The 14,447-nt window shown below is 50.0% G+C and overlaps 1 protein-coding gene across 4 annotated transcripts in view; it reads right to left on the bottom strand.

Annotated features, from left to right (window-relative positions):
* The window catches only part of SEZ6L (seizure related 6 homolog like), a 182,864-nt gene that overhangs the window by 40,881 nt on the left and 127,536 nt on the right, over positions 1–14,447 (bottom strand). For all 4 annotated transcript variants that reach the window (XM_045081487.1, XM_045081488.1, XM_045081489.1 and 1 more), the window contains exons 8-9: positions 14,251–14,445; positions 12,376–12,514 (exon numbers count right to left, since the gene is read on the bottom strand). In XM_045081487.1, coding sequence (XP_044937422.1) covers positions 12,376–12,514; positions 14,251–14,445 — 334 coding nt within the window. The remainder of the gene's footprint in view (positions 1–12,375; positions 12,515–14,250; positions 14,446–14,447) is intronic.

Below are 14,447 nucleotides of genomic sequence, written 5' to 3'. Positions count from 1 at the left end.
GCTTTTGGGGACCTAAGTGGGACCACGGACAGATCTGTGGCCCTGCCATGACTTTCCTGTGTGGAGATACCCACACCTCTTCCTCTTTCTGGATAGGAGTTTCTCCAAATATATGAAATTAGTGGGTGGGCTCTGAGGTCTTCTCCATTAGGACCTCTAAATCAGGGCCCAAGTGGTGACCCTGAGAGACCACCATTAAAGCATAATTAAAGCATAATTAGGGGTGGACTGCAATTTCTGGTGTGTGTGTTCGTGTGTTTGAATGTGTGTTTGTCGTGTGTGTGTTTCTGTGTGGTGTGTATGTGTGGTGTGTGCATGGTACATGTGTGTAGAGTGTACATGGCATGTCTGTGGCATCTGTATGGTGTGTGTGATATGTATGTGGTGTGTGTGTGTGGTGTGTATATAGTGTGTGTGTATATGTGGTGTGTGTGTGCTGTGTGTGGTGTGTGTATGGTGTGTATATAGTGTGCAATGTGTATATGGTGTAAGTGGCATGTGTGTGGCATCTGTATGGTGTGTGTGGTATGTATGTGGTATATGTGTGGTGTGTGTACAGTGTGTGTGTATATGTGGTGTGTGTGGTGTGTGTGTGGTGTGTGGGATGTGTGTGTGGTGTATGTGAATGTATATGGTGTATGTGTGCGTGGTGTATGGTGGTATATGGTATGCAGTGTGTATATGGTGTGTGTGATGTGTGTGGTGGGTGTGTGTGCAGTGTGTATGTGGTGTGTGTGGTTTGTGTATGGTGTGTACAGTGTGTGCACAGTGTGTATATGGTATGTGTGGTGTGTGTGTGGTGTGCGTTGTGTGTGTGAGTGTGTATGGTGTGTGTGTGGTGTGTGGGATGTGTATGTGGTATCTGTGTGTGTATGGTGTATGTGGTGTGTGTGGTGTATGCTGTGCAGTGTGTGTGTGCTTATAGTGTATGTGTGTGTGGTGTGCATGTTATGACACGCACATGAAGTGTGTGGTATACGCACTCAGGGCTGGCAGATGCCCGTGCACATGCGCACACACTCACACACAGACACACAGGTGGTAGGGGCCCGTGCTCTGCGTGGCCGGAGGAAGATGTTACCGAGCTATCCCCAGCAGGAACTGACAGCTGCTGGACGTGTCCCTGTCATTCTGAATCCCCATCCCAGCACACACACAGAAGGCGTCACTCGCGGAGCCAGTGGTGGCCTGGCTGGGCTGTCACAGTGCCCCACGGAAGCCAGTGCAGGCGGGGGGCGCGTGGGCCGTGCGCAGGAAGCCTCCTCCAAGACAAAACCCCGAGGGCTCACCTGAGCTCTCCTGGGAGGTGCCAGGCGGGCATCCAGTGGCTTCCCCTCGGCCACGGCCATCAGGGGACCATGGTCATGGCCACCGGCTGCACACACTGTCCACACTGCAGCACTGACCGCGCCACTGGCCCGCTCAGAACTCTCAAGGGCTGCCGGCTGCTGTCAGGATCATGTTGCTTCCATGCCGAGAAGGGGTGTGGCCCACGGGCTCAGCGTCAGACAGCCCGGTCCCAACTCTGGAACCCCACGCCCAGCTGGCCAGCCTCCAAGAGCCCCTCTGAGCATCTCTGTCTTCCTCGGTGACATGGGGGACCTCATTGTTTGGACTCCTTGGTTGCTCTGAGATTTAAGTAAGCTGACCCAGGGACCCTGCCCACGGAGAGCCTGGCTTGAGGTAAGGGCTTGATCCGTGGAAGTTGTTATCGCCAGGCCTTAGGCCTTCGGTGATCTAGTGCCATAAGCAGCCCCACCGTGCGCCCTCAATAAACCCCACGGAACAGTAAGTGTGCAAGGCCACCGCATGTCAGGGCTTCATAAAACAAGTGGTTGCATTCCCCAGGGTGTCAGATTTAATTGTATGCAAATGCCCTGAGCTCCTAGGCGTGCACCGGCAAGGCGCTCGGCCCAGCTCAGGACGGGGTGCGGGTCCACTCCCACAGCTTCTTTCACCAACACCAGGGCTGCGAAGAGTATGGAGGGGCTGAGGGGAAGGACACAGGCAGGTGGTGGGAAATGCCACCACTGACCATGTTCATCCCCGGAGAGGGGGAGCAATCAGGTGGACGCCTGCCTGGGTAGCACTTTTCCATGAACCCTCTTGATACCTCAATGTCACACCAAATGCCAAGCTCAGGGTCCATTAATCCTTATGAGTGCATGGGTGTGTGTGTGTGTTTGCATAACAGAGTTCAGTGTGTGTACCTGCCAGGAGAAAGGATTCACCATGATTATCCCCATCAGAGCTGCCAATTATGTCATTCACTGTGTGTAATGTACCAGCTTCTTGCCAAGGGTTTCAGCCTCTCAGTCTCAAAAAAGTGGGTACCATTATGATCCTCATTTTAAAGAATTTAGAGATTCTCTGAATTCTCTGAATTTTCAGAGATTCTCTGAATTTAGAGATTCAGAGAAGTAGAATGGCTTTTCCAAAGTCACACAGCCGGTAAGTGGAAGAGCGGGGACATGAACCCAAGAGTTCCTACCACAAGCAAAGGCCTTTTCCTCTCTCCCACATGTTGGAGGCATCATTTAGAGAATGAAACAGTCTCAGAGCCTTCTAAATTCCAGGTACCTTGGGGCGCCTGGGTGGCTCAGATGGTTCAGCATCTGCCTTCAGCTCAGGTCATGATCCTGGGGTCCTGGGATCAATCCCTGTGTTGGGCTCCCTGCTTGTGGGGAGCCTGTTTCTCCCTCTCCTCCACACTCATGCCTCCCCCCTCCCTCCCACCCTCCCGCAAATAAATAAATAAAATCTTAAAAAAAAAAATAAATTCTAGGTACCAGGAGCTAAGTGCCAATCATATCTCCTTCACTTCCTAGGGGTGGGATCATAGGCCAGTTTCTCACCTCTCTGAGCTTTGGATTCCTTCTGTAAAATGGGGATGGTGAGGGCCACCCATAGGGCTGCTGTGCACAGTGATGTCATTAGGAGCTTTGAACGAGGAACTGGGAGACCTGAGGTCTGACCCCCACTCTTCCCTGGCAGAGGCGGCTTGAGTGCAAACATGATTTCAAAGCTCTGTCCCTCCCTGTATTCATGCTCTTTGCAGCAAGGCTTCAAGGCACCTGCCGTCAAGAGGTGGAGTGTTTCTCCACCCTCTGATGTGGGCTGACCCTTGCTCTGTGACTTGCCATAGCCAATTCCTAGGCTCAAGAGGTCTTGCATTCTGCTTCTCACCTTCTTGGAACCTGGGCTAGCCACCAGGGGAAGAAGCCTGAGCTAGCTGTTGCAGGAAGGAGCAGGGAGCAGAGAAGCAATCCCTAAGCCTGCCCAGCCCTCTGCTGGCCAACCCACCCCAAACGCATAGGAAAGACAAGCCACAATTTACAGAACCACCTACCCAACCCATCATTGCTCGGAGATGCCCACAAAAGCCAGCCAAAAATAGAACCGCCTTGCTGACCTGTATACTCGTAAGATATGATACAAGCTTGCTGTTTGATGCTGCTGAGTTTGGGGGTCATTTGTTAGGCAGCAATAGCTGACTGACAGAGTAACCTTGGGACAGACTCTTCCCATTTCCAGGCCTCAGTTTCTTTATCTGCAACAGGATGGGATTTGGGCTCTGGGAACTTGGCTGTTCTTGGATTCCTTACAACTTTTGGCCCTGAGGAAATCCCATCTCCCTCCACTAATGGACTGAAGGTTTTTATTTCTACTGGGGCCATTGCTCCCATGCTTTCTGCTGGACATCTGTGCTCCTGGGGTCAATGCTGCCCTTGACTGCTGACCTTCTTTCTTGCCTGGATCTCAAGCTGAATTCTCGCAGCCCAAAGCAGCAACATCCCTATTTTAAGGACTGTAGTATCTGGATAAGGCACTTAATTTTTAGGGCTCGGAATTAACTTAGCACAGTACAGGTTGGCAGTAGCTGAAGAGAAATATTCCATGGCTATCAATCATACGGTTACTGGGCTTTGTTATTAGGTCCTTTTATTTTCTGGTTAGAGAACCGTGTTGGGCCCATAAACAGGGAGAGATTTGGGGCTTGGCTCTGGAGCAGAGTCAGAGAAAGCAAGCTGGATGGAGCAGGGTGACACTTTTTTCTTCCAGAGATATATGGTTGCAATAGGTCCCCAGAAATGGGGGTGGGTAGGGTGGGGGAAGCACCTCTCTGAGCCTCAGTTTCTTCTTCTGTAAGATGGGGCAAGGCATTTCTCCCTATGGAGCACTCATTACTATTTACTGTGGGGTTATAACACTGGCTTTGGTCAAGGAGATTTGAGTTCAAGTACCCATTCCACCCCTCCCCAGCCGTGTCCTCAAGGAATTTTATCTCTCTCAGCCTTTGTTCCCTTATCAGTAAAAAAGGGATGACCATGGGGCACTTAGATGGCTCAGTCAGTTAAGCATCTGCCTTTGACTCAGGTCATGATCTCAGGGTCCTGTGATGGAGCCATGTGTTGGGCTCCCTGCTTAGCAGGAAGTCAGCTTGTCTATGTGCCCCTCCCCCAGCTCATACTCTCCCTTTCAAATAAATAAATAAAATCTTTAGAAAAAAAAAAAAGTGGGGGGTGCTTGAGTGAGTCAGTTAAGCAGCTGCCTTCGGCTCAGGTCACGATCCCAGAGCCCTGGGATCGAGCCCCTCATCGGGCTCCCTGCTCAGCGAGGAGCCTGCTTCTCCCTCTGCCTCTGCCACTCTCCCTGCTCATTCTTTCTTTCTCTTTCACTGTCTCTTTTACTCCTAAATAAATGAAATCTTAAAAAAAAAGAAAGAAAGAAAGAAAGAAGGGATGGGGAAACCTCAGTGACATCACATAGCTGTCCTGGTAGGAGTGAAATGATTTAATATGGGGAAACAGGCAACTGGCTGGGTGAGTGTAAGACATTTTTCATATGGTGTCATCATCAATGAAATGATGCATGCCAAGTACTGAGCACAAAATGTGGCACAGAGTAAGGGATGAAAGTGGAGTTGACTGTGGTTATTTGCTGAGTTTGTGTCAGAAGCTCATCATCTCATGCAACAGATGTCTGTTGAGCATCTTCTGTGTGCCAGGCGGGGAATAGCCACCTGCCATCACCTGAGCGAGGCCACGGAGCTAGTAGGGGTAACAGAGCCCCGATTTAAATGTACCCCTTTTGGACTCTAGCAGTTGTTCTGTCTCCCTGTCATGTGGCACTTTCAGGACGGCGACTGACTACTGTGCTCAGCATCTGCAGCCACGCTTAAGTTGTTTCTCAGGTCCCAGCTCTGACTTGCTGTGTGACGCTAGGCAGGTGACTTCCCCTCTCAGCTCTTCCATTCTACAATGGTTTCACCAATAAATACTCAATTCTTTTATTTTCCTTTCTATGCTTTATCTTGAGAGAGAGAGGGAGAAGGAGGAAGAAAAAGAGAGATTTCAGAAATTCTTAAGGTTTTAAAAGGCTCCTGCTCAGTGGTGTTTTAGGTAAGACGATGGAGCTGAGAGGTACATAGTGGGTTGGGGAATAGGCATTTGGAGTATGAAGGAGGTTTAGCCTGGAGGGGGTCCTGACTTGTTTTATGATTACACTCCCTCTTCCCCCCTCTAATTCCAATAATGCAAGGCAGACATTTCTAATTAATGATGCAATTCTGGGCATCCACTTGGGTCTAACGGTCCCTATTGTCACGGCTTGAGTGCCCTGCTCCCAGGGGATTCCTCCTGGAATGCCCTTCCTCCATTCCAGCTTGGCCACTGACACTCTTCAAGATTTGGCTTGGAGGTCACCTTCTCTGTGACAAAGAGCTAATGGGGCGTCCTGCTCCCTGCCTCCCCCTCACCCCTCCAGCCATACCACCTAGCCTGCATCTGGCCAAGGCTGTCTTTTTATGGCATTACTTCTCTTCCTGAACTTTGAGTTTCTGGAGGTCCGGAAACCTCCCTGGTGCGTCACGGAGACATAAGTCTGGACCCCGGAAAGCCCGTTCAAGTCCCTAAAAATGGAGGCTATGGTGTGTTTGTGAACACTGGCTCAGTCCTCTGTTAGCCGTGTGACCCCAGAAAGCCACTTAACAAGTTCTCTATCATTTGCAAACCCAGGGTGTGGCGACTATCTATCTCATAAGGTCATACTATCTCATAAGGATTCCTGGTAATCAGAGTCTCTGTTGATGAATTTGCCAGCGACGAGTAGGACCCCACGCTCCCTGCTTTGCATACATTCTCTCTAATGCAGGTAACTTCCCTTCTGTAAGGCTCTCTACTCCTGTACCTCTAATCTATGCCTTTACGATCGCTGTATAATAATGCGTCCTAACGTTCATCGTGCTCTCTATGGCTCATTGGCTTCAAGCATGCAGCTGTGTGTGGGGGGGTCTGGCACACAGTAGGCCCTTCACAGATGCTGGCCCACTGGAGTGGAGAGGTGAGTGCCCATGACACCAACAGACCCGCCCCATAAAAGAGGCAGAGAAAAGTCCCGTCCCGCCTGCCACGCGTGGTTTACGTCCTCATGACTCAGCAGACTGTGCTCAACACCTACTAGGGGCCACCTACCCCGCTCAGCCAACGGCGCAAACTCCTTCTCTTTCACCAAGGCGATAAGTAACAATTGCAAGCACTTAGGCGGTGTGAGGGGCCCTGAGGACAGAATTATTTTTACTATCAAACCCAAATTGGTTTACTAAAACTGTCAGCGGAAACCAAGCAAGATAAATTAAACCCAGCAGCTCTCGGGCCTCACGTAACCGGGGTTGGTGAGATGCTATTTTCACTCCCTCCGTGGGAGGAAGGGGGTGCCAGGTCCAGATGCCACGCTGCCAGGCGCGTGCCAGAGTTTGCCGGGGAGAGCCCGAGGCGGCTGACCGCAGGACTCGGCTCCCCTCTGCAAAGCTTTAATCCCCTTTAACGGCTTAAAGCCCTTCCCCTGCTGCCCAGTTTGGGCGAGTGCAGACTTTCGACCGTGGCCTTCAAGGCCCCGCCTGATTCTGTCACCACCAGTAGGTCCCTCCTCATGGATGCCAGCCTCTCCCGCGTCCCTGAGCTCCAGATACACGGGGCTTCCTGTGGCTCCTTTCAGGGGCTGGTGGGGATTAGATGCCCGAGACACCCCGTTTCCTTCAAAGCCAAATGTACGACTAGGCCCGCGTCCAGACACAGACAGGGCTGTTTGCTGAGAAAGATGCTGCTTTCCCTGGAAAGCTTTCTTTCGCATCGTCTACCAGGCTCCCCCTCCTCACTCCGGGCTTCGAGGGCCTCTGTATTTGCTGCTATGTGCGCCATGCCCCCTAGCCCAGGGCCACACCCTTCCTGCTCCCTGCCGGGCCCAGTGGGAGCCGCCCGCCCCTCTGCAGCGGACACTCAAGAAATTCATGTAGAATCACACAGAACTTGCTCAATGAGAAAAATGACAGCATATCCATGATGACTGAAGCTGGACTGAATTGATTTTGATGTCGCTTCAAGACCTAAGGTGTTGGGATGATGCTGGCTGTGTGCCCATGTGGAAGGAGCCTCCCTCACAGCCCCCACTCAGAGCCCCACTGTCTGTGGTCCCACCATCACCTTCTGCTTGGCATAGCATCTGATCACCCAGAAGGACGGTCCAGCCTCCGCACACCCCACCCCACTTGGTCCCCAAACTCTACTGGTGGATTTGGCCACCACGGAGTTGGGGGTCCTCAGAAAACTCACTCTAGATTCTGTTTCTAAGTCTATGATGGCAAATCCTTTGATGCTATCATTCTATTAAACCTTCTTTTGGGGGTCTTCCCACTATTTTACTTGATAGCTTGTAACCAAAATCTTGTTTCTTAACATTTCTGGTCATGTAATAAATGTAGACTTAGCAATAAAAGAAGGCCACATCTTGATGGTCTTTCCATATTTTTCCGAACTTTTCTCCCCTTCTTGTGCATTGGAGGCAGCTGGACATGAACTGGGGATCACATTCTGGCTTTGATAAGATGGCCATGATAAGATGTCTTGACTTCATGGACCCTTATTTTATTGAGCACCTACTATGTGGCCAGGCCTTGGATCTACATACTAGCAGAGAATCAAATAGGAAAACAAATCCCTCTATTCTCATGGATGTGACATTGTTGGTGTAGGGGGTGACAGGTTCAAAAATTTAACAATACGTGGTACGGTGGGTGGTACAAGGTGCTACCGGGAAATGGGAAGCAAGGTAAGACTATCAAGAATGACAAAGATGCTGGGGCACGTGGCTGGTTAAGTCAGTGGAGCATGTGACTCTTGATCTCAGGGCTTGTGAGTTTGGGCCCCATGTTGGGAGTGAGGTTGCTGAAAAATAAAATCTTAAAAAAAAAAAAAGAATGAGAGAGAGGCTGATTTAGATCAGGGTATTGGGGGACATCTTAGTCCTCTGAGTAATTTGGGGGCAGAGACCTGCAAGAACTAGGGAGTGAGCCATGCAGGATATTCAGGGAAGAGCATCCTGGGGTTGGAGGAGGTAAGAAGAGACAGCCAGTGCAAAGGCCCTGGGGTATGTTTGTGGCACAACAAGGAGGCCAGTGTGGCCAAATGGAGAGAACGAGGAGTGGAAAGCAGTGAAACACAAGACATGATGAGGGATAGGTCACATGGGATCTTTTGTAAGAACTCTGGCTTTTGCTCTAGGTAAAAGCTAGAACTACTGTAGGCTTTGAAGCAGCGTGGTGAGACCTGCCTTGGGTTTTAACAGGATCACTTAGGGTGGTGGGTTACAAATAGCTCCAAAGGGGACAAAAGCAGGAGCAGTGAGACCAGGCAGGATGCTTCTGGAACAATCTTGGGACGAGACATGGGCCATGATGGCAGTGGTGGGGAGGACACACACTTAGACTCTGGGCATCTTCTGGCTCTTGAAGTTTCTTGAATTCTAGAATCAGGAGGAGGTACTGAGGACTCAACAGACAGGGAGTGCGAGAAAGAGAAGAACCCAATTCACAGTGAGTGTGCTGGGACTCACAGTGAGTGTGCTGGGACCCACAGCTCACTCTGGCTCAGGAGTCAGTTGTTAAATGTCTGGGCATCTAGTGATCCTGTTGGCACTGTGTTAGTAGCTTGAAATGGGCCATGGTGGGAGTATTTATGCTGCAGAAATCAACAAATGCCACGAATCAGGGTGTTTCTCCCCACCCTGCTGCCAAGAAAGCCAATTGTTGGACACGCACCCATTCTACTAGTCTAGAACAATCCTGAGTCTTTTTGTCCTGAGCAGCTGGCAGAAGGGGACTCCTTCCTGAGATGGGCTGGTGGGGTGAAATGGGTTTGCAGAAGGGAAATCAGGGGCTTAACTTCAGGTACCCTCTGTTCAGGAGGCCTTTTAGGCAACCAACTAAAGAGGTCAGTAGGCAGGGAATACGAGTTGAATAGAGTAGCTGTATTACCCCCACAGGACTACTCTGCGGAGGGAATAAATCTGTGTCTGTAAAAGCACTTTGTAAACAGGAAACAGTGATGAAAATCGCTCTCTATATCATGGCAATGAGAAAGAAACTTTATCCCCTTCTAGACCAAGGCTTACAAACATGTGGCCCCTCGAGTTTGGACCCAAACAGCAGACACAATATTTTTTTTGGGGGGGGGGCAAGGCATTATTCTAAAAAAAAAAAAAAAAAAGCAAATTTAAATGATTTGGTGGGGGGATGCACTACCCCCTCCATCCCAGATCCCTCCCTCCACATCACCCCACGCTGGCCCCAGTTCCCACTGTCCCTTACTCCCCTGGGCCTCCGTGAGTCTGAGTCTGCACTCTCTTAGTTCAAGGCAGCCCACTGCTTCACAGAGGAGGAACGTGAAGCCCAAAGAGGCTTGGTGCCGGATCTGGGCTGCTCAGGGATCCTTGGCATGGCACAGAGGAGGGAAGTAGAGCCTCCTCTCTCCCCAGCAACCCTCAACCCTCATACCTGGGGTTGCCAGGATGATCAGAAGAGAGAACGTCTTCCCCCCATCCCGACAAGGGGTCCCTTCCTGATGCATGTGCCAGTGGCTGCCCAGCTTTGAGGAACCTAACTGCTCAGGACCGACGGTTCCATTGCGTGTTCTGCCGTGCAAATAAACCCCCATCTAGTGTCAAGCAGAAGGTTAATTGTGTATTTGGTGCCTAGAGAGAGTGAAAGCAAGGGCTCCCGTTTTCTTGTTTCCTCATCCAGCCCTGTGTCACCAAGGGGAGACGTGGGCCATTTTCAGTGAAGCAGAACCATGCTCTGGGGGGACATGCGGCAAGAAGAAGGTCACAGAGTGCAGCAGAAGTGGGGAGCACAGACAATTTCTGGGGGCATGGGGCTGGGAGGACCTGCAAGAGAAGCCAGGATACCAGGAGTTGGTTTCTCCTTCTCCGGGCTGAAGATTGAAGTGGCTTGCTGGGGGCTTCTGGTGGAGAGGGGCTCATAAGCCAGGCCCAATTGATCATATTTACCACGAGGGCGGTAGGGAGCCACAGAAATCTTCCTAGAGGGAATAGCTTTAGAAAGGAGTGTTCTATTTGAAGCTTCACCTAAGAAGATGTCAGGTCTTGGACCCTTTCCCTCCATAAACCCTACCTAATCTCCATGCCCCAGCCACCTTGAACTTCTTTGAAGTCACTAAGCAGGCCACCCTCTCTCTCATTTCCAGGCTTTGCACATTCCGTTCTCACTGTCTGAGACACACCTCCCTTCCACTCATCATTGACTATATTCTCTTTCATCCCAGATCAGAAGTCCCTTCCTCCTCGAAGCCCTCCTTGATTTCACTCAGGCATCGTCCCTATCACTGCTTTCACCACACCGCATATAGTTTTATGTCTGCCTCACCCATTACACAGTGAGGACATAGATGGTTCTTTTTTTCTCACAACTGGACCACCAGAGACTAGCTTAGTGCTTGCACACAGTTGGCATATATGTATATATATTTTTTTCCCTCAGAGCTAATAGAGATCATCCAACCAGCTCTGCTCCAATATAAACTTCACTGCCCAAGGGACAGCTGCCAGAGCCTTTCCAGTGCCTACGTCTGGGCTTGGCTCATAGTAGACAACTTAGATACTACATCTTGAGTAGTTGAATCTTGAATGAGTGCTTCATACCAGACTCTAGAAGTCAGAGGTAAGAGCAGAAGGAAGGAGTGAGCACCCACCAACAAGTGAGTGAGGGTAGGAATGAGCAAGGGATGCTTACAAGCTGCCTCCAGCAGCCACAAAACATTGATATTCCAAGAGCTTCATCACCGATGAACAAAACCCAAACCAGAAAGAAGCCCAAAGGAAACAGCTGGGGAGAGATGGGGATGCGATTCTGACCCAGGTTGGCCTGGCCCCAAGTCCGCAAGGGGCAACTGGAAAAGGTCTGTGAATCTTCGATGCATCTAGAGCAGAAGATCCTGGGACAGCCTCCAAGGACACCTCCCTAGGATCTAAGGGACAACTTCAAAATTTTAGCATAATTTTGCAGAAAACTCCTCTCTTACAAGGCTCCTCTGCAGAGCAAGGCAGCCTGGGTCTTGCTTCCCAGCCCACTGGGTTTCTACTTCAGGCTAGAGGGGAATAACACCCTCCCCCACTCCCCAGGCCCTGGCTGCCTCCAGAGAAACCCTTCAGAACTTGGCATTCCCCCCCTGCCCTCCACCGTCCAAGGCACAGTGTCTGGGTCTGCCTGGAAGCCTTTTCTTCTGCTTCTCTAGACATGACCATCTGTCTCTGTCTGCTTTTCCTCATCCCTGGGGATTTCAGCAGAGGGATAGTTCTGGATAGAGCATCTCATAGACACCCCCACTGAGTACAGCAAACAGCCACACAGACATGTAACACCATCCATTACAGCAGTTCATGCAGCATTGGTCTCCTGAGTGCCTACTCTGTGGCAAGCTCTATGTTAGATCCCAGGTGAGAGATAAATCAGAGAAAGCTCTGACTATAAGGACCTTCAGGTCTAGTTGAGAGGACAGATAAGAAAACAACCTGCTACAATACAGACGGCACATGTTATACGTCGCCCCTCTTCCCGACCACACTGGCTGTTCAGTCCTTTGCAAATACTGTACTTGCCACAGGGCCTTTGCATATTCTGTTCCTTTCAGATGTATTTACAGTAACACACTCGTTAGTTCCGAGTTTTAGCATCGGATCCTCAGGGAAGGCTTTTCTGACCTTCCTCTTTATATCACATCCCCACTATAGGATCTCATGGCACCATTCATGTATTCTTACATTGCTCACCAAATTTACGGTGTGCCATTGTGGGTGCATTTCTGCCTTTAATGTCTGCTTCCTTTGAAGACAGAATGTCTGGAGGCTAGGGACCCTGTCTCTGTGTGTGATGCTGTCGTTTCTCCCACTGCTGGGACTCCAGCTCTTTGCATGCAGTCTCTGACAACTAGCTGATGCTTCATTAACACTGGCTCAAAGAACAAAGCAGGAGCTATCTGTTCCCCAGTTGGGCTGGACTGGAGGCCCCCCATCAGAAACACTCACAACTGGATATCTAAGAAGATCCGTTTCTCCTCCCCTACGTGAATCTTCCAGATACAATCTTCACCTTCCACATATGGCTCTGGCCAGTTTGGGGACAGCACCACCCCGGCCACGGCAGAGAGTTCCCCACCACACATGGCTGCAGAAGAGAGATACAAGCAGACAGAGACAGACGCATGTTATTCATACAGAAGCCAGTAGGGCATAGCGGTTAAGAGCTCGAGCTATGAAGTCAGACAGTCACGGCTTGCCATGTACCCAGAACAGGTGTCTGCCCCTCAGGCAGTCCGTGCATGTGTTTAGGATGACTAAGTTAGGGCAGGCTGCCTGCCTCCTTTAGCTGATGGCTGATGAAGGTGGGGCTAAGGGCGCTGTGCTTCTTTCAGGATCAAGGACAGAGCTCAACGTTCTGGGTGATTCCGCAGCAGCCTTATTCTCGGGCAGGGTGAGTAGTGGCTAACAGATGCTACATTCCATTCGGTGGATCTGGGTCTGAGCCTTGCCTCTGCCCCCACAGACTCAATGACAAGGCACGCAACTTTTTGGAGTTGCGGTTCCCTCCCTCCATAAAGCTCCAATAAGCTATAGTAATGCCACTGCTCACTGGCTCCACTGGGTTATTCTGGAGCTTGATTGAGCTCATGGGGGTTAAATACAGCCAAACACCTGACCCAAGGTAAAGGCTCAATACTTCTAAGTTAACATTACTGCCAGAGAGCCCAGCTCTGAGCTGGAAGTAGAGATGTGGCTGTGCCTGGAGCCTGGCTCTTTAAATTCCACTCTCTTTACCACTTTGGAAAGTTCTCAATGTGGCAGAGGCCAGAGCACCAATAAATTCCGCTCTGTTAAACCAGCACATTTAATACAGGGATCAACCCCTCACCACGATGAAGCTGTGATTTCATGCCAACCGCCATCCAGGCAGCAGCAGCCAGGAGCCAGGGCTCTCTTCATTACGCCACATGCTCCAAGTGCAGCCAGGCTCAAGGGGGCTCTGAGGCCTTGAATATGGGAAGAGAGACAAGGCAGGGCAAGGCAGTGGGATCTCGTGGAGATGAGAGTTCTGCCCAGCCAATGTTGTCCATAGGGGCTCAGAACACAGGTCTCTGAGAACAGAGAGACCTGAGTTTCATTTCTACCTGTACCAGTTACCCTCAGTTTGTTCTTAGAAATATCACTTCTAAGAACAGACTGAGACTATGGACTCTGAAAAACAATCTGAGGGGTTTGAAGTGGCGAGGGTGTGGGAGGTTGGGGTACCAGGTGGTGGGTATTATAGAGGGCATGGATTGCACAGAGCACTGGGTGTGGTGAAAAAATAATGAATACTGTTTTTCTGAAAAAAAAAAAAAAAAAAAAAAAAAAAAAAAAAAAAAAAAAAAAAAAGAAATATCACTTCACAGCTTCAGGTTTCTCACCTGTACATGGGTTCAGTACTATGTGCCTCACAGGGTCATAGTGAGGATTAAATCAGATAATGCAAATGCAGCCCTTGGTACCTGTTATTAATATCATTATCATTATTAATTAAACTCAGGGATGCCATGTTGGTTGGGTTGGTTGTGCACTGCACAAAAGTACATAGAAAGGGGGTATAGAGGAGCTGAAATCTATGCAGAGATCTTTTCACTAAATTACGCACTATGGGGTCTGTGCTTGGAGAAAAGGGCACCTTTAAAAATTTATCAATTTTGTAATTTTTCTCAAGGACAAGCAGCAAATCTGACCCAAAAGATATGAGCCCTGGAAAGGGTTCTAATGCTAAAATTGGTATGTAAATTTATCATATACTTCTAGACTGCACCTTCGGTCTTTTCATCTGAGGGGATGGAGGTCCATGTGTCACCTCAGAAAGAAGGCAGTGGGGCCACTCACCTCTGCACAAGGGCTCTGTGTCATTCCAGTACGGGTCCCGCACATTGATGCACTCAATAATGGCTGGACCCTGCTCCAGAGAGTGGCCAGGGTCGCACGTGAACTCCACGATGGTCCCGATGTTGTAGGTTGGGTCGGATGTGGTGAAATTCCCATTTTGAATGTAGGGCTCATAACAGTGGCCTTTTTCAAAGGCT

Source organism: Mustela putorius, unplaced genomic scaffold (assembly GCF_011764305.1).
Source record: "Mustela putorius furo isolate JIRA1106 unplaced genomic scaffold, ASM1176430v1.1 tig00000578_pilon_pilon_pilon, whole genome shotgun sequence".
Classification (NCBI taxonomy): domain Eukaryota; kingdom Metazoa; phylum Chordata; class Mammalia; order Carnivora; family Mustelidae; genus Mustela; species Mustela putorius.
The sequence above is the reverse complement of the archived record's forward strand: the minus strand, read 5'-3'. Positions and strand labels throughout refer to the sequence as shown.